This window comes from Kwoniella pini, chromosome 9 (assembly GCF_000512605.2).
Source record: "Kwoniella pini CBS 10737 chromosome 9, complete sequence".
Lineage (NCBI taxonomy): Eukaryota > Fungi > Basidiomycota > Tremellomycetes > Tremellales > Cryptococcaceae > Kwoniella > Kwoniella pini.
The window spans coordinates 267127-284306 of record NC_091724.1 but is presented as its reverse complement, the minus strand read 5'-3'; the positions used below and the strand labels follow the sequence as shown (position 1 = coordinate 284306).

The window sequence follows — 17180 nt, the reverse complement described above, 5'->3', positions numbered from 1 at the left end:
AAACCTAGACAATTTCCCAATTCAGCTTCTTTCCTAACCAAAATGGTACAACTTCTAGACCTTCAACTTGTTCACTTTTAAATGTATTTTTAACAATACCTTTATTTTCATTTTCACCAATTCTTCTTAATTTTAATTCATCTCCTTTTTTTGCAGGTATATTATAAAAATTTCTACCATTATTACTAACAAAATTTTCAAGTTGATCTAAAGCATTAAAAGATTCAAGTAAAGTAGCAACTAAAGGAATTAAAATAGGTGAAGTATAAACTCCTGCTGCACAAGCAGAAATTGATAAACCTATTTCTTTATCATTATTTAATAAATTTGGAATTTTTGATGAAATTGGATGAGGAGCAGAATCAGAACCTAAAAAAAATTTAGAATTTCCTGATTTAATTATATCTTGTAAAGATTTTCTATCTTTTGGTTCTTTTGCTAATGGTTTACAAAAATGATGAGGTTGTGGTGCAACTTCATCTATTGTTAAATATAAATGATGTGCTGTAATTGTACATCCTACATTATTTGGTAATTCTTTAACAGTTTCAATTGCATTTGAAGTTGTTGCGTGTTCTAAAACTATACGTAAATTTGGAAAATCTTTTGCTAATTTACGAAGATGTGTTAAAAAATGAATTTCGGCATTTAAAATTGATATATTCTACAAATCATAAAAACAATTAGCAAAATCATTTTTAGCATTCAATTCAAATTAGGGAATATGAGTTTAATGTTTTTGGAAAAAAACTAAAAACTCGACTGACCTTCTCAGGATCACTAGGTACTTCTCCATGTAAATTTAAAACCATACCTTCTTCTTCCATAGCTTTGAATACAGGATAATATACTCCATAATCTTCTATACCTGAATTAGAGTTTGTAGTTACACCTCGAGGATATGATTTAACACCTATTGACACATTCAGGCAGAACCATCAGCTCTCAAGCTCAATACTGGAAAAAACGACCCGCCAAGACCCCTTCGACAGCTTTTCGAGTCAAGATATCTGACCCACCGCTAATTCCAGCTTTAGCAGCTTTCCTAATTTCCTCAGGTGTTACGTCAGGGTGTAGATACAAAGTCATGAGCCATTGAACGGAAGGATCAATACGTTCCAATTCAGATTTATAAGATAGAACAGCCTCGGTCGAAGTGAGTGGTGGAACGAGGTTGGGCTATCAATGTTCAAAAATGCTGATCAGCATAAAACCGAGATTATCATTCATCCACATAAGAAGCGGGCTTGAAAGGTTGTCGAAACACATCTCAGTGGATGAAACTGAAGATGTCCAGCTCGGGAATTTCGGGGATGATTATCACTTACCATCACATAAGCTGTCTTTACACCTCCTTTTGCTACTTGTGGAGTAACGAGTTCGCACATCTTCCCTTGACGGACATGGACATGAAAGCTTTTTGACTAAATGAGCACGTTGTGCAAAACGGAATTGACGACACATGGACTAGAACTTACTCCGCTGGAGAAGGAATTGTTATCTCGTTCGACATACTGAGTGCTCTATTATTGGGTTTAGGAATTTGGAACAATGAGGTGAAGTCAAATATCAATAACGAATACCTCTCTGAACTTGTTATCGACTTTTTATCTCTCTCGCGGAAGGTCAATTCTCGAGCGCGGCCATCTCCGCCCTTCCCTTTCGATCGCTCCCGGTATTGAAAGAGTTGAAAAGCGGTCTGTTCACAGCGTACAATCTATGCATATTTTTTGAAATCTACGTGATTAAGCTCTTGTAAGGAGGAGAAGGAAGAATGCGCTTCATATGCGAAGAGACTTCACACAGCATACTTGGTGAATCTCCCTTGTGAACGATTAATTTCATATGGCCGTCTCACAACAACATATGCTGTAAACTCAGTAGAAAGCAAAATCGCTAATCTGTGGCGTAATTACTGATGAACCTTTTTTTCTTCTTCGAACCTTGATCAAAGTTGTTACTGGTCTTTCATGAGACTTATGTTCGCATGCCAAGCACTCAGACATTTCATTTTTATTTGGATTCTATAGCCTTTTGTCATTGATGAATGTGATCAGTTGCCGTATAAGATTAAAAACCTAAGGGAACACTGGATGGATGCAATTTTATATGATACCACTAAAGATCACTACAAATCCTTCACCACCATTACCTTCCTGTTCTGAATCATCAAGTCTTGTTAATCCTGTGACCTAGAGAAGATTCACTGCGTGAGCAGAAATCTGTAAACTAGCAATATTTTCGATGAAAGACTTCTTCCGCCTTTGCTTTCGCTTTTCTTTGAGCGGCCTCCATGATAATCTTTTCTTTCTGCTGTTTCAATCTTATACCATTGTGGACCAACTTTCACCAGAATCTAGTATCGAGCTGATCAGAGAGACTTGGTCTGAGGAACTGTCTTCCATAACGGATATCTCATTCTCAATATCGATCCAATAGCTATATTCGCAGTCATCAACAATATTGTACTGTCAATGAGGTGTTGAAGGACCCCCATCAAGGATTCTGGATTGACGTCTTGCTCTTTGCATACCCCTCAAAACTTTATACCTATTTTTTTACGGAGCATACATTTCTACAAAAAAGTCTTGTCGACTGGGTTCCTTGGTCATCATTCGTTCCTGATACTCATCGAGATGAGATTTTCCAAAGGTGTACCTGTCAATGAGCCGTTGTGCAATAGATTAGGACTCCTCAACCACTTAAAAAAATTATTTTTTACCCTGATCAGCAATAAGCCTAGAAGACATCAAGATGCTAGACTTTATGTGGATGCTTGGCATTTATCGGTGAAAGGATATATGAAACGGAACCAAGTCAAGATGATGGGTATCAGGGTGTTGGATAGACTAGGTGTTTACGCCTAAGTTGAGTCAATCTCGGTCAACCTTTCAGAAACGGTAAGATGTCACACTGACGTCAATCCTTCCTTTAGTTGCGGAAATGAGCTGTAGGCTATCGTGGGGCCATGAGTAGTAGACGTCCCAATATCATGGCTTGAAACCAGCTGAATGCAAGATTATGACCCATGTGAACCCTTGAGAAGGTTTGGTCGTCATACCATGTCACCTCTATCATTCATGTTGATATCTGATGCATGACTCGCAAATGTTATAGGTAGATCATGATCTCCAGGTGGAAGATCAGCGCGTAACATTCCTCCTCTTCAAGACATGGTTTTTGAACCATGATTTTACAATGTGTGTATATATGCTTGTCTACTGCTCTAGTCGTTCGATCTTGATTTTATTCCTGGTTATTCTGTGGATTATGTCATAATCTTTACCCATTGAAAGGCAGATCACTTTTTTCAAATTCGTTTGTATGCTGTTCTTTTGGTGCAAGGATCACAGGAAGAAGGTTTATGTTACCCATCTTTCTAGTTTCCACTATTATCGGCACAACTGAAGGGACTATAGGCCGGAAAATTACGTCAACCTTGAGGTATTCAGGAGTATGAGAGATTCAGATGGTTTCGACTTACCTTCCAGAGTCTCCACTATTCAAGTTGTCATTTATAACTACTACTGCAGCGTATGTTCCCGCGATCATCAAGAAAGTACCGATGGCGAAAAAAATGATGTTCATAGCCATCATCAAATTCCACTTTCTTGAACCTCTGTTTGGAGCTCTCCAATTATCCCACATCCACATGTATGCTTCCATAAGACTGTAGAAGCATGTAAAATCAGCATAAATTTCGTGCGATCAATGAGAGGTAATTGCCTGGCTGCTCACATGCAAATAAGAGTACCTAGAAGAGCACCAATCAAACTCAAAAGATCGTTGAAAAATGGGATAGCCTCGGCAATTACAAATCCGATAGCGCAAGTGAATATAACGACGGAGCTACAAAACAGAGTAATATCAGCTATTGATCTCCATATTCGATGAGATATAGTACTCACAACCAGATGATATAGTGAACAGGGGTATTCTTAGATAGGTGTCGAGATTTTCTGAGAACTCGTACGAAGACTGAGTTTGGTTGTCAGAAATTGAGTTGTAATTTGCCTTTGCAGGAAATATAGCAAGGAAGACTCACCATATTTAGCAGCTGTGTGAGCGTACAGAGTTCCACCTACGATCAAACCTGGAAGAGCAAGACCGTATGTGACTTTTTTGACTACGAAACCGGCACTACCCAGAGCAGGTGAAGCGATATATTGTCCGACAAAGTGATAAGTGACGCAACCGACGATCTATCCGAGATTATTGGTCACCGTGTGAAATCAGATGAAATAGTACGCAGACGTACAAGGTAGATCATGGTAATGATAGTTTGAGCAGTAACGACCGATTTAGAATATTGAGAAGGATCTTTCATCTCTCCAACGATGTTGAAGAAGTTGGGCGTACCAGCGTATGCGAAGACAACAATTGAGACAGCATTGATGGCATCCACGAAACTTGGGGTAGCAGCGACTTTGGTGATGATCTCAAAGTCTCCAGGTGGAGCGAGAGATGGTCTATCAGTCAAACCCGCAGCAATCATCAAAGTGATGACGGCTGATAGGATGCTGACGAGACCAACCCAACCTAACCACGAGATTTTTCCGAGAGTTTGTATAGAGGCGAATACGGCAACGATGATAGCACCGACGACTACCCAGACGACAGTGCAGGTAGCATGCTCGGTTATGGTGTTGAAAGCTACTGAAATCGACAGGAAGGAAGCACCGGCGATGGCAACGACTTCAAGCCAGAATGCGAACCCAATAATTTCTCGTCCCCAAGGACCGAACATGATATGGGCGGCACTATCGTAATCAATCAGTGAATGACATGAAAGAGTCTCCGGGTTTGACCTACTCAGCAACGGTGTAGACCTCTGGGTGATTCAGCTTGAAATATCCGACAACCAAGTCGGACCAAGTAATTATGATAGCAAGGACAATGATAACGATAACACCAGGTATAAATCCCAATGTGTCCAATACAGCAGGCTGTCAACGGGGTTTCATCAGCAAAAAAACTCGAAAAGCAGCGCTTCGCCTAACTCACAAGACCCAATACACCAAGACCAATCTGAGTTTTGAGCTCCAAGACAGATGCTCGTATCCTATTTCCACAACAAACCCCTAATCAGTCCCCTAAGGCTTCTACGTATTTTATATGTCGTCAAATCGTGGATCAGTGAGCATTTGGATGACTTACCAGCCAAGATTTCGATAGTTAGGACCGTCTTCATCTATGGTACCCCAAACTGCATCATGGATTTTTCCATCCTGCGGAGGTGGTTGAGGGTTTTCGATATCCACAGGATGAGTGGATTGGATCTGACCTTGACCTAATTTGTCTGATTTCCGATCGTTCAAATGGATCGATTGACTATTAGAAGATGAGTCTTCTGTGTCCTTTATATTGTTGAATTGCGACATAACTCTTTAGCGATTCTCGGATGGATGATCAATGAAGTGAGCCAAGATGATCTCCCACTTGGTTTAACGAAGGATGTGGGGAAGAGAGACGCGATTGCCAAACCTTTCTATTATTTGTGAAAATAGAAAAGTTCGTTTTGACTGCTTCTGTCAATTAGTGGGCGGGGAGGGCGAGAAGGCAAGATAGCTAAGTCACTGATGAGCCGGTTAATGCTGGTTCGGTCTGTTTCGTCCGGTGAAAGTCAAGAGAAAAGAAGGCGGAAGAAGGTATTTGATGTTGAAAAGGATAATAGATGGAGTCTCCAATACGGCACTGCCGAAGAGAATTAATCTTAGGACAAGGAAGTTAAGTTTTCATCATGTTCATGGTGATTCAGGCCAAGGAAACTCATAAGACACGCGGTCTTTTACGTTGTGTAAGCGAGGTCTGTATAGCTCACTACTGTTTAACGAGGTTGTACTCCATCCCCCACAAGTGAATTTTACTATCTTAAGCTGCATCAAGTCCGGGGTTTTCAGTCAAGATCGCCTGAAGCTCTTCTAGGCCATTTCTCGGATACTCATAGGCGTTGAGGGATGGCATTTTTCAGTGAAACAGTCGTCAACGTCTCGAAGAAGACAAAGACATCGGAACAAGTCTGCTCAAAAGATCAAAATTTTCAGCCCGTTTTAGCGTCAAATAACACGTGGAGAAGCCAGATCCTCACCGGAAAGCCCCAATGTCACGTGAGTGTCTCTGTTATTCCCTATGTTAGTATGCGGCAATTCCGCATCTGGTGACATCAACTACCCTGCCGTAGTAGCGCTTGACTGACTAAGGGGTGGACAGCTCAGCTTGAGATCTTGGCATGTCATACTGGCTTCTCAGCGTCACGGGCATGCCATCTCATTAGACCGACGTATTTGTAGCTGTACCGTTGGCCTTGTTACCCCACGGTAGGTCAATAGCCGATATCGACCAGCTTGGCAAACTTTCCGCGGAGATAGTGAAATCTCGTCAAATATGTCAGGTACATGGGGCTGTACAGTCCCGTCAAATATAAAAGCGGATGCGAATTTCAGACTCCCATACCCATGCCAGACGCTAACGGAAGAAGAGTGAAAATGTCAATTTGAGACTATTTCGGCGATCGATCCTCAAAATCGTTCAACTCAATGTCCGCCAACTTTGCGGCGATCAGAAGTCTTTCTCCCCCGCGATGGATCTGCCTGTTCACTGAATTGTATCCTGTCCCTTTGAGATCAGCGAGGATTTCAATGGACATCTTTGAACGATGCATTGCAATCCTGGGAGGGCCTGCAAATGCTTAGTTGAGTTCCCGAGTCACAGCAACTGCTCACACACGCTATCGAATTGGATCCTTCTACCTCATGTCACTTGACTGCAAATCGCTACGCTCGAGCTTTGATGCTACCCGAATCGACTCAGATCATTTTTCTTCGCATATGATTGAAATTGAGCACGCTCGACTCGGTCGCTTACTTCTCACATTGTAAACGGGGAAATTATTCTCATTTATCGGGAACATCCGAAAGTGGAGGATTGTGTGATAAGCTAGATAAAACGCAATGTGACGCCATATAGTAGACGCATTGCGTTGTCCAAATTAGAACGAATTCGAGTCGAGAAAATGTTGAAAATGAAGGTGGGAAGGTCATCTTCCACGAAAAGGTAGTCCAAGTCATTCCTAGGATCTTCTTCTATCATTCATCAGTCCTTCTCTTCTGCGCGGACTTGCTCACAGCAATACAATCTGAACGCCGTCGACATGTCGCCGGCACCGATATTGCCTGAGAGCATCGACTTATCGCATCACTTGGCTAAGAGAATTCGAACTGTCCAGCCGAGTGCTATGAAGGCTTTGGGTGCACTAGTGGGAAACAGAAAGCTATTAACATTAGGTGGTGGTATGTTACGAACCTTTATTCGAAAGATGAATTGAGCTCATAACATTGCTTATTGCAGGTACACCTCATCGTGAGTAGATGTCTTGACGGTACAGCCTCAAAGTAGTCATTAACTGGCTCATCCCAGCCTCACTATTTCCCATGTCACATGCAACTTTCACTTTACCTAAGTTGTCGACACTGAACGGAGATGTACAGGATTGGCAGATTGGTCAGGCCGTTACTGAGGAGATTCATCTGAAAAAGACGGGTCCGGGAACGGAAAATGATGAAGGTGGCATCTTGGACCTGAATGACATTCTTCAGTATGGTCTTAGTAATGGTTATCCTGAACTCATTAATCAGCTTGAAGAGTTGAATGGATTGCTTCACGGGAAGACTACTTCAGATCAGAGTGTGTATATTTCACTGGGTAACACAGATGGGGTTTCTAAAGTATTCCAACTTCTGGTCGAGCCAGTGAGTGCTCTCTTCCTTGATGATGGAAGACGATATAAGGTGAATTAACGGTCACTTCAGGATGTCGATACCGTTTTGACTGAAGAATACTCTTTCGCATCATCACTTAATTCAGCAAGAGCCAAAGGTGCTAAGTTATACCCTGTCAAGGTAGACGGACAGGGTTTGATACCTGAAGACCTGGAGAAGGTCTTGAGTACGTGGGATGAGAAAGTGCAAGGAAGGAAACCTCATTTGTTATATACGATACCCTGTGGACAGGTGAGTTTCCCGAGTCTGTGAATCGTGCTGACAAAATTAGAACCCTACCGGAACAACTCAGCCACAAGAGCGATACGACGAAATTTATCGAATCTGTCATGAACACGATGTGATCATGTGAGTTCTCCTTGTTCTCGTGCTCCAACGTGAAACCAGAACTGACTATACCATTCGTAGTATGGAAGATGACCCTTACTATCGTGAGTCGAAACGTTGTTACTATGCGACAAGACTGCTTTTGCGTTAGGAGTAGCTGTGGTGCTGATTCGCTACATCTGCTTTTAGCTTTACAATTTGCTGAATACGAGCCTGATCAACAAAAGCGAGAGGCTCAGTTGGAAGAGGCTCGAGCAAAATTGCCTCCTGCTCCTGAAAATGCTAAAGACGATGATGCTCAGGCCGTAGCGAAAGTATTCAACGAATACGCTGGCGTTCGATCGTATCTGTCCCGAGACGTAGATGGACGAGTCATCAGGATCGATACTTTCAGTAAAGTATTTGGGCCTGGTGTTAGATTGGTGAGTCTCTCCACCAAGTAGATGACCTGAAATGCGATCTAGTTCAACTTACATACCTATACAGGGGTGGATCACTGCCAACTCCACGTTCATTGAGCGAATCCTCAGGATCGGTGGTGAGTCAGACTCTCTTACAGGTTTCTTTATGGCATCGAACAATCCCGCTAAATGCTGGGCTTGTCTGTTCTATAGAGACGACTACTCAAGTGCCAAATGGTTTAAGTCAATCGGTACTTGCATCATACCTCTCAGACAAACATTGGGGTATTGGTGGTTTCATCCGATGGATGTGGGGTGAGTCAAAGCGTTACATAAATGTCGGCTCGAGTTCACAAAATCGGTGAAAATAGGCGTGCGACTCGAATACCAACTCAAGAGGGATTTCTTCCTCGACAAGCTAAACGAATACGTTCCCAAAGATTTAGTCACGACTGTCCCATGTGGCGCCGGCATGTTCCAGTGGCTAAAAGTCGAGGTATCCTCTCATCCGAGATATCGAAAGACGTTGATCGGTAATTCTGCAGATGCAGCTGTCAATTTAGCCTTAGATACCGCTGGGCAAGAGCCTGAAGTCGCACCAGGCTTGAGATTGAGACAGAATATAAAGGCGGAAGAAAAATATAGTACGAACACGGGAGAATTGATCGATGAACTGTGGAACCATTTGATTGAACATGGTAAAGTTGTTTTGTTACCTGCAAAAGTCTTCCACACAGAAACACCAGACGTAGACTCTTCGGACAGATTGAATTTTTTCAGAGCCACAGTAAGCTCATCTATCCGACATGCAAGGATCTCGCCATATCGTTTTACGTACACTGCTGATAAACTTCGTCATAGTTTGCCGGAGATTTAGAGAATATCGATGCTGCTTTGAAAGCTTTTGGTGACTCTATAAAAGTGAGTATGACTTATGAGGTCTATCAATCCCGTGAGAGAGTGGGATTGCATATTGACAAAACCTGGTAGGAATGGTTCGCAAAAGGCTGAACACTGCTGCTTGACTACATATCGGACATAGTACGTTGGAGATATGTATACATATATGTGAACGGTTGGACAAACTCAACAAACGACAAGCACACCTAAATTACATTGGGGAGGATTGTGTATGCAGCTTACGCGGCGATTATGGGCTTGATCGAATCTTCACCCCGCCCCTGAGCGCAGTACGCATACTTTAGTGTTCTAGTACATGTAGAAGGATGTTGAGCCGGAGCAGATGTGCGAGTGGCAGATCGTCGAAGCATCAAAGCGATACTGAATCTATCGAACGAAGTTGCATGTTGACATGGTTCAAAGGAATAATTACGGAATCCCAATTTCTATTTACTATCATGGCCTCACCTATACCATTCTTAATCTGGCCCATAAGGCGTATTGATGCGAAGATGGATTATGATCAAGCAACCGTCTAAGCCATTCGTTTTGGCTGCAAATATGACAGAAGGCCTATAAGTTCTTTTCGTCCAGGATCGGAACAGTAGACGGAGTTGCCAGGAGTGCTCTTCCAGCAGGGTCATGAGTAGAATCCCATTCAACAACATCCTCATTCTTGACCTTGACCAATTTGTGGGAGACCGCACCTCGATCAAATTCAAGAACAGTCTGCCTAATTTGATATCCTCCAAGTTTAGGTAAGACATAAATCCAGATCACGTAATAGATACCGCAAACAGCGAGACTGTATATTGCGAAACGTCAACAATGATTCAGACTAAAGCGACGGAGGAATATTGTAGTTTAGACAACTCACATCGCTAAACCGGTAAGAGTAGCGGTAGCGTAGAAAAAGCTGAATGCACCTCCGTATATACCTGCTCTGGGTGGGACCCATGGCATGATGAGTAAGAATACCTTAGAAGCGAGGTAGAGAATGACAGCAGCATCCCAAGCTTTGAATTCAGATCGGCCAAGGCCAAGTAATTTTCTTTGTTTTCGAATGAAGAACACTCCAAGGGTCATGAGGAAAATGAACACTGATTCGGGATAATTCTGCAAGGCCACAACTGTATTGTCTTTTGAGTATCTTGCCCGTATGGTAAAAATGATTTAGAGCGACTCACTGAAATTGAAAGCGTCACCGGAGGGAGGTCCCAAGATCATGATTGAAGTCATAACCCATTTGAAAACAACGGGACCAATTGGTGTGCCGAACGGTCTGGTGGATACCCAGAATTTTGGGTAGGGTAGAACACCCTGTCTTCCAACCTCTCTGACCATTCTTGAGGATCCAATCAAACTCGACAAGATATTGCCGAAAGCGCTCAAGACCGGTAAGATTGTGAGGCCTTTGGCTGCTTTGGCACCAAAAACCTTTTGGAAGAATAGACTGGCAATGATCTGCTTTGAAGCTTTGATTTCGGCCTTGGGAACTATTGGAAAGTGAATCAGCATGAAAGACCGGATGATCAAAACGATCAAATTGTCACACGACTCACTTGCAGCAAAATAAGCGATGTTGACCAGAGTATATAATGTGGCCACAATCACCAAAGCCAGAGGAGCAGTTCTTTTGATCGTCTTGATAGGGTTTTTGACTTCGTTCACCAAGTTGAAAGCGTTGTTGAAGCCACCGTAAGAGAAAGTGATGTTGACGAGAGCATTAGCCAGCTCATAAGCACCTGTGTTGTGAGTACCCTCGAAGGAATTGTGGAAGTTTGCGGTTGGTTCAGAAATCTTCGTCTTTCCACTTAAAACAATGAAACCGACGATTGTCATACTGAGATTCTCTGGTTATCAGCGTTTTTATTGGTCATATCGATCAGTCATATCAACTTACAAGACAAGAGTTGCGAGCTTTATGACACCCAGGACGTTACCCAGGATCAAAGATCCTTTGGTGCTGAGTATGATGACTGTAATTCTGTCAGCGAAGAGACTCTGTAATCACCGTCGGATGGCATGAACGTACTGAGACAAGCCAGGGTCCAACAAGCGAGGGCAGTACCTTTCAGTTGCATATCAGTAGGTGTAGCGTCAGTAATTCTGTATATGTACTGAGCCATTACTGGAAGGGGTTAAGCTTGTCAGCGCTTAGTAAGTCTCAAAGGCTATCATTCGTTCGACCCACCAATTGCGTTACTGCTCGAGAAAGAGAGGACAGCGGATTGAACGGCAAATGTGACAGGAAGGAAGTATTTAGGTCTTGTGTAGGCTTGTTCGAGGTAGACAGCTTCACCACCTGATCTTGACGGGAAATAAGAAGCGAGTTCAAAAATCACCGATTGACCACATGCAGTGATCAACAGTCCGATAGGCCAGTAAAACAGTGCCAATCCGACAGAACCACAATTCCGTAACATTGATGAGGCTACAAGATAATTCATCAGCACGACTGGATTGTCGTGACGCGCTGGAAAAGGGCCACTTACGGGTCGAGAAGATACCGGTACCAATCATCATGTTGATAGTAAGAAACATGACTGTGAAGTAAGATACTTCATATCCCAAAGGGGATGTTTGTTCGACCGGAGCACCAGAAGCCTCTTGATAAGTTGCAGTCGCACCATTGCCTCCATATTCAGCGACATATTCCAGACTGCCGTTATTCAGATGTTCAATGTAATCTGCACCGGCAGCACCGGTGATCGAGGCTGGTGTTTGAGGGAGACTATGTTTGTAGTCGGAGTCGGGTGAATGAGCCACGTTACCTGTCGAGCTCTGATGTTAGAGAACCAGGAAGAGGGCAATGAACCGATGCAGCCATATCCATGAATATTCCAACAGCGCTTTATAACATTTTTCATACAGAGGGCTGGAGTCATCCAGCTGCAGGATTCGTGACCCATGCGAATTGATCATGATATAGTTCTAATCACGACATAGCCAAGAAGATCTAGTGGATAGGTGTCAATGGCGACATACAAGATGTGAATGGCGATTGTCACGTCCATGTTATTCAAATTTTGATTGTCATACACAACAAAATGTCGTGATGCAAGGCGATCTTCGAAGACTGGTTTTTTTCCATCAGACCCCTTGGTCGTGCCTTTTTAGCTACCGAAGATGATCTTCATCCAGCTGAGATCTGAGATAACCATTGTACCAATATGTCAAATCGCAAGATCCGAATAGTCATTTGGCATCACACCATTATTGCTCATTGGATGGCTTCAATTTGCCAAGATTCCTTAATCTTACGGAACCGATAAGCTGGAAGAGCAGATAAGTCAGTTACTCTTGGTATTCGATAGGCACGGCATCGACATGAACGACCTCAAACACCGTCAGCGGTATCAATTAGTCAACGGATAATCAATAGAAGTCCAGGGTAAGCGCAGGCGTAGATGGTATCATTTCTTGGGTGCTCACTGCGGCAGAAGCGGACCTACCATGCATCAGATCTGGAAGATCGGCGTCGCCGTCTTGGCGTATTGAAATACACATGATGTAGTAGATTTTCAAGCAAGCCATCATAGTAGGTATGTCAGAAGCGAAGGAATATAGGAAATTTCCAAGAAATCTGTAATCACGCCAGTATTCGTCAGGCCTATGTATTTGATAACCGGAAGCATTCTCGAAACCTCGTCCTACTGAGACGGTGTCGCTGTTTTTCGACCCATATCTCATCGTACCAAGTGAGTCACACCACGTACAGTATGTCATGTATGCATGATATTGATACAACGCTTGTTAGCACCCTTCTCTGCCAAAATCAGATTTGGGTACATTACTAGTACCTTCGACCGATTTTCCGGCTTGACCGATCATCTCATTCTCTTCCAAACCGTGGACATGTATCTTGACTTCCCTCACTTCCCTTCTAACATTCATGATTGCTTCTCTGACCCTTTGTTCGACAGCGTGCGAATTGTGGACAGACATTGTTGGAGGAACTGTTATAGTCAAGTCAAGCACCGTTTGACCTGCAGATACGGCAATCGTGAGGGTCAGCTTGGCGACAATCTCGATTTTATAAGAGAGGCCATCATGATCCTCGTCACCGACGACTGTGAGTCGCTTCTCCTTCAAAGGGAGTGTGAGGCTCGCTGTCATACTAAGGCAGCCCGGTGACTCCATCCACATATAGATGTCCCTGCTATGATGAAGCATGGGCCGTCTAAGCTCGCTCTCCAAATCCTCAGCCTGCTAACCTTGCGCTACATCTCTATTATGTCCTTGGTCTCAACCAAACCGCCTACTCATCCAGCCCACTTGTTCTTTGCCGGAAGAGCCTAGCTGCTGAGTAGTAAATAGATTACTCACCTCCAGACTTCACACCTCTGACATTTCTGATTTCCAATAAATCCTTTCCATCTACAAGATCATCCGCTATGCTGAAATACCTCTCCTTTGTACTGGCATCCACACCGGCGTCCAAAAGCTCGAAGAACGCAGTTCTTGATAATGATAGACCTTGTTGAAGGATAAAGAACGACACTGCTATACCACCTAGGGGATCTAAGAAATGATATCCACCGAAAGAAGAACCCAATATAGATGTAAGGGCGACTAGAGAGGTCAGGGCGTCTGCACGGTGACTGTACAGTGGTGACTGTATATTAGCACACCATGCAAGCCACGATGATGAGATGACTTACTGAAGAGCATTTGCCTTGAGTACCGGACTATGCTCTTGCGCGGCAACCTTATTCGTCACTCTATACAGCCATTCTTTGATCACTACACTTCCCAAGGCAAACCAGGCTGCATGAGGATTCAGAATTGCACCTGGTGCTGCTTCGTGCAAATGGGCGGAATGGTCGTGGGAGTGAGAATGAGCGGTCAACGCAGCATCCGCCGCTCCGTGTTCATGCGGTAAGGCTGAGGGGCCGTGAGAATGAAATAGTTCGAGTAAAGGAGATGGTACAGAGGACGGTAGGTAATGACTGAGAGAGTTCAGGAATGTACCAGGTGGAAATGTCTCCAGGTACGGGAGTAGCGTTTGAAGAAGTAGCTATGATACGTTGAAATAGTCAATATAGAGCATTATCATTACACACTAACTGTACCTGTTATAAGGAGCCTGCGATGCAGATAAGGATCGAGCAACTGACATGATATGAATGTAGCCCTATACCTATTGCTCCCCCTACTAATATCACGCTCACACTAAGTGTTCCAAAGGTCTCAAATTTACCATATCCCCAAGGGAAATTGTCGGTTGGCAGCCGGCGCGATATCCGCCAAGTGGCCAGTGTAACCAAATCCTACCAAAGCAATGAGATAAGCACATGAATGGACGAACGATCGAGTTCGGACGATTGTCTATACCCGACTAGCACAGCCTGAGATCGACTCACACCTAGAAGATCCGACAAACTGTGTCCCGCTTCAGCAAGCAATGAAGCTGAATTCATCCATAGACCTGCTGCGCCTTTGGATAAAGTCAAAGCGATATTTGAGCCAAGACCTGATTATCGCATCAGTCAGATCAGTTAGCCAGCCAAACCGGACGCCCGTATAACAGAGATGTTACACACCTAATAGTGTTATCTTTGTTCCCCTATCCAACTTCCCCTTTGATATCGCTTGCATTATTTGTTCCGCCCCCTCCGAATGATCATGAACATGGGTATGGAATATGCCAGAATGTGAATGATCATGGCCATGGCCGTGGTCATGATCCTGTGCATGGGTGGAAGGGATTTTAGAGGACTTCGTTCCGTTGTGTCGACGATTCACTTTCGCTGCGTTTATGTTCACTCGCTTCGGGCGACTTGCCGGAGTGTGAAAACCTGGTGCTAGGCCTAAGAAAGTCCGCAGATGTCTGAGTGATGCCGTACTTGACGAAGCTATCATAGGGGTTACCGGACTGGAGGAGAGTCCCAAAGCCATCCCTCGATTAGCAGACAGACGTAATAGGCAAGCAGCTGACATGTTGAGGCAAGGAGAACTAATAAAGTTGGGGAAGGACGTGTTCTTATCTATCGACAATCCATACCGGGGATGATGGGCCTTACAGCGTGAGATACGTAGAAAATGATTTTGTATAATTATTGTGTTTGCATCCTATACAGCCAAGAAAATGCGACAATGAACGTTGTGAAGTGATGTTGGTGATTTGGTCCTGATGCCGGCGTTAAGTCGGGTTCCTCCGATAGTCATCCAATCATACTATACCAAATGTGACTCGTTGATATTCTACCATGCATACTAATCGTAACAGATTAGTTCCCATACCAATCAGGCGTTGGCCCGATCTAGGAAAGAAAGCTCACGACAACCTGATTCAAAGCCAACAGAGCGCCAGGCACTAAGGCAGAAATAGGAGTCTACAGAGCATAAGCAGATGGACTGGACATAGTCAATCTCTGTACAAAAAACCTTGAGCAACAAGGCTGGGAGTTCGATTACAATCTAGCAGGGTACAGATGGCCCATCGATCATTGCAGGGTCTGTCAGCCAATTCGATATTCGCCGCTGATATCATCTATTCGAGGGAATCTCGGTGACGTCCCCGAGCATTAATAACACAAAGCCGTAGGAAGATGACCGTTCTGATAATCTGGTGTTTAAGATTTTCTGCCCATCACCAATGTCGGCACACTGCGATTACACCGAGGACTCGCCATCAACGAATGCTTCCACGCGGAAAGTGGGATATGAACGAAGACTCAGCAGAGATTGAGGTCACCTCTCACCCAGACCTTAGCGGTCAAGCGCTGCGCTTGTTAGCAGACAAATCATGGGGTGCGGGGCGCCTATGCGCTGATTGTTTGTATCCTTCTGCCATCTGACAGCAAATATTCCAACGGGACAAACATTCGGTCCCTTACGTCGAAGTTAACACGATGTAGACTGATGCACAAAGGCATGGGGGCCCGCCATAGAAGCTTACTGTAGATGTAACGCTTCTGGATAACCTACAGCTCGTTGCCCAAGTCGAGCGGTATCACACACGTCAAAGATTATGCGAGAACGTGGCGACATCGTGTAAAGCTTCTGATATAGGAATGCTCTGATGACAGCACATGATTTATCGCTGCGACAACTCATCGACTTATGCTTGAGCTTTCCTAGATTTCTTCCATGTCAACCATGCGGCGGGACCAAATCCGTCGATCTCTTTTGATCACGCTTACGGTAAATCGGACCTATATTTGAAGACAGAAAAGCAAAAATCGCTGCGAGTACAGTAGGCTTTCATCTGGTAGTTGATATCGAATCGCGCAAAGGGCTATGACTGTACAGCAGATGCATGCCTATGGCTATAATGGACTTCGCGACTGATGAAGCAGCAAAGTCAAGCTCAATCGCTGGTTGAAGACATCGACTCAGACTTCAATTACCGCCAAGTCAGTCTACAGATTTCTTCCAGGTCAACTACCGCCATCCATTGTATGTCTCTACTCGATGAGGCGCTAATCAGCGCTTCTTCGAAGAAGCTTGTAAGAGTGTGGCGTGGACTCATTTGATGTGGATCTTAATTCAATAATGACTGATTTCCGCCGGCCCACCATTGGCGATTTGGTTCTGCATTCCATCTGGATCCTCTACTATGACTCCCGATCAGATAGCCCTTGTCCATCCGGTTGAACACCGATCCAAAAGTTAAGAGGTGGCTGATAATCGATCGAGGCCACATTTCTCGTCGATGCGTCATTTTATAGATATTCCGAATCACAGTTTAGGCTTCCACTATGATCTTCTTCAGCTGACATAATTCTGGTAATCACCTAGAAACATCATTGAATCTTATCACCTCCGC

The 17180-nt window shown here is 43.9% G+C and overlaps 5 protein-coding genes across 5 annotated transcripts; 1 reads left to right on the top strand and 4 right to left on the bottom strand.

Annotated features, from left to right (window-relative positions):
• Positions 1-4: 4 nt before the first annotated feature.
• On the bottom strand, positions 5-1513 carry I206_106390 (dihydroorotase, homodimeric type; the record flags this gene model as incomplete). The annotated part of the gene is made up of 5 exons (XM_019158888.2): positions 5-664; positions 768-913; positions 1020-1179; positions 1329-1416; positions 1479-1513. The coding sequence occupies 5 exons, from the start codon at positions 1511-1513 to the stop codon at positions 5-7; spliced, it is 1089 nt and encodes a 362-aa protein (XP_019008026.2).
• A 1866-nt stretch (positions 1514-3379) lies between these two features.
• On the bottom strand, positions 3380-5381 carry I206_106389 (uncharacterized protein; the record flags this gene model as incomplete). The annotated part of the gene is made up of 9 exons (XM_019158887.1): positions 3380-3413; positions 3485-3670; positions 3739-3849; positions 3909-3978; positions 4046-4202; positions 4259-4760; positions 4813-4946; positions 5005-5062; positions 5158-5381. The coding sequence occupies 9 exons, from the start codon at positions 5379-5381 to the stop codon at positions 3380-3382; spliced, it is 1476 nt and encodes a 491-aa protein (XP_019008025.1).
• Positions 5382-7150: 1769 nt separating this feature from the next.
• On the top strand, positions 7151-9517 carry I206_106388 (uncharacterized protein; the record flags this gene model as incomplete). The annotated part of the gene is made up of 12 exons (XM_070203309.1): positions 7151-7289; positions 7348-7359; positions 7417-7748; positions 7809-8009; positions 8071-8126; positions 8187-8209; positions 8295-8527; positions 8592-8643; positions 8720-8821; positions 8878-9293; positions 9368-9427; positions 9497-9517. The coding sequence occupies 12 exons, from the start codon at positions 7151-7153 to the stop codon at positions 9515-9517; spliced, it is 1647 nt and encodes a 548-aa protein (XP_070059410.1).
• A 462-nt stretch (positions 9518-9979) lies between these two features.
• On the bottom strand, positions 9980-12318 carry I206_106387 (uncharacterized protein; the record flags this gene model as incomplete). The annotated part of the gene is made up of 9 exons (XM_070203308.1): positions 9980-10211; positions 10284-10536; positions 10594-10902; positions 10969-11249; positions 11310-11385; positions 11442-11537; positions 11601-11840; positions 11902-12180; positions 12279-12318. 9 exons carry the CDS (start codon positions 12316-12318, stop codon positions 9980-9982), a joined length of 1806 nt encoding a protein of 601 aa, XP_070059409.1.
• Positions 12319-13162: 844 nt separating this feature from the next.
• I206_106386 (uncharacterized protein) lies at positions 13163-15349 on the bottom strand (the record flags this gene model as incomplete). Its single annotated transcript, XM_070203307.1, has 6 exons — positions 13163-13395; positions 13736-14010; positions 14071-14426; positions 14527-14679; positions 14773-14882; positions 14953-15349. The coding sequence occupies 6 exons, from the start codon at positions 15347-15349 to the stop codon at positions 13163-13165; spliced, it is 1524 nt and encodes a 507-aa protein (XP_070059408.1).
• Between the last annotated feature and the right edge of the window lie 1831 nt (positions 15350-17180).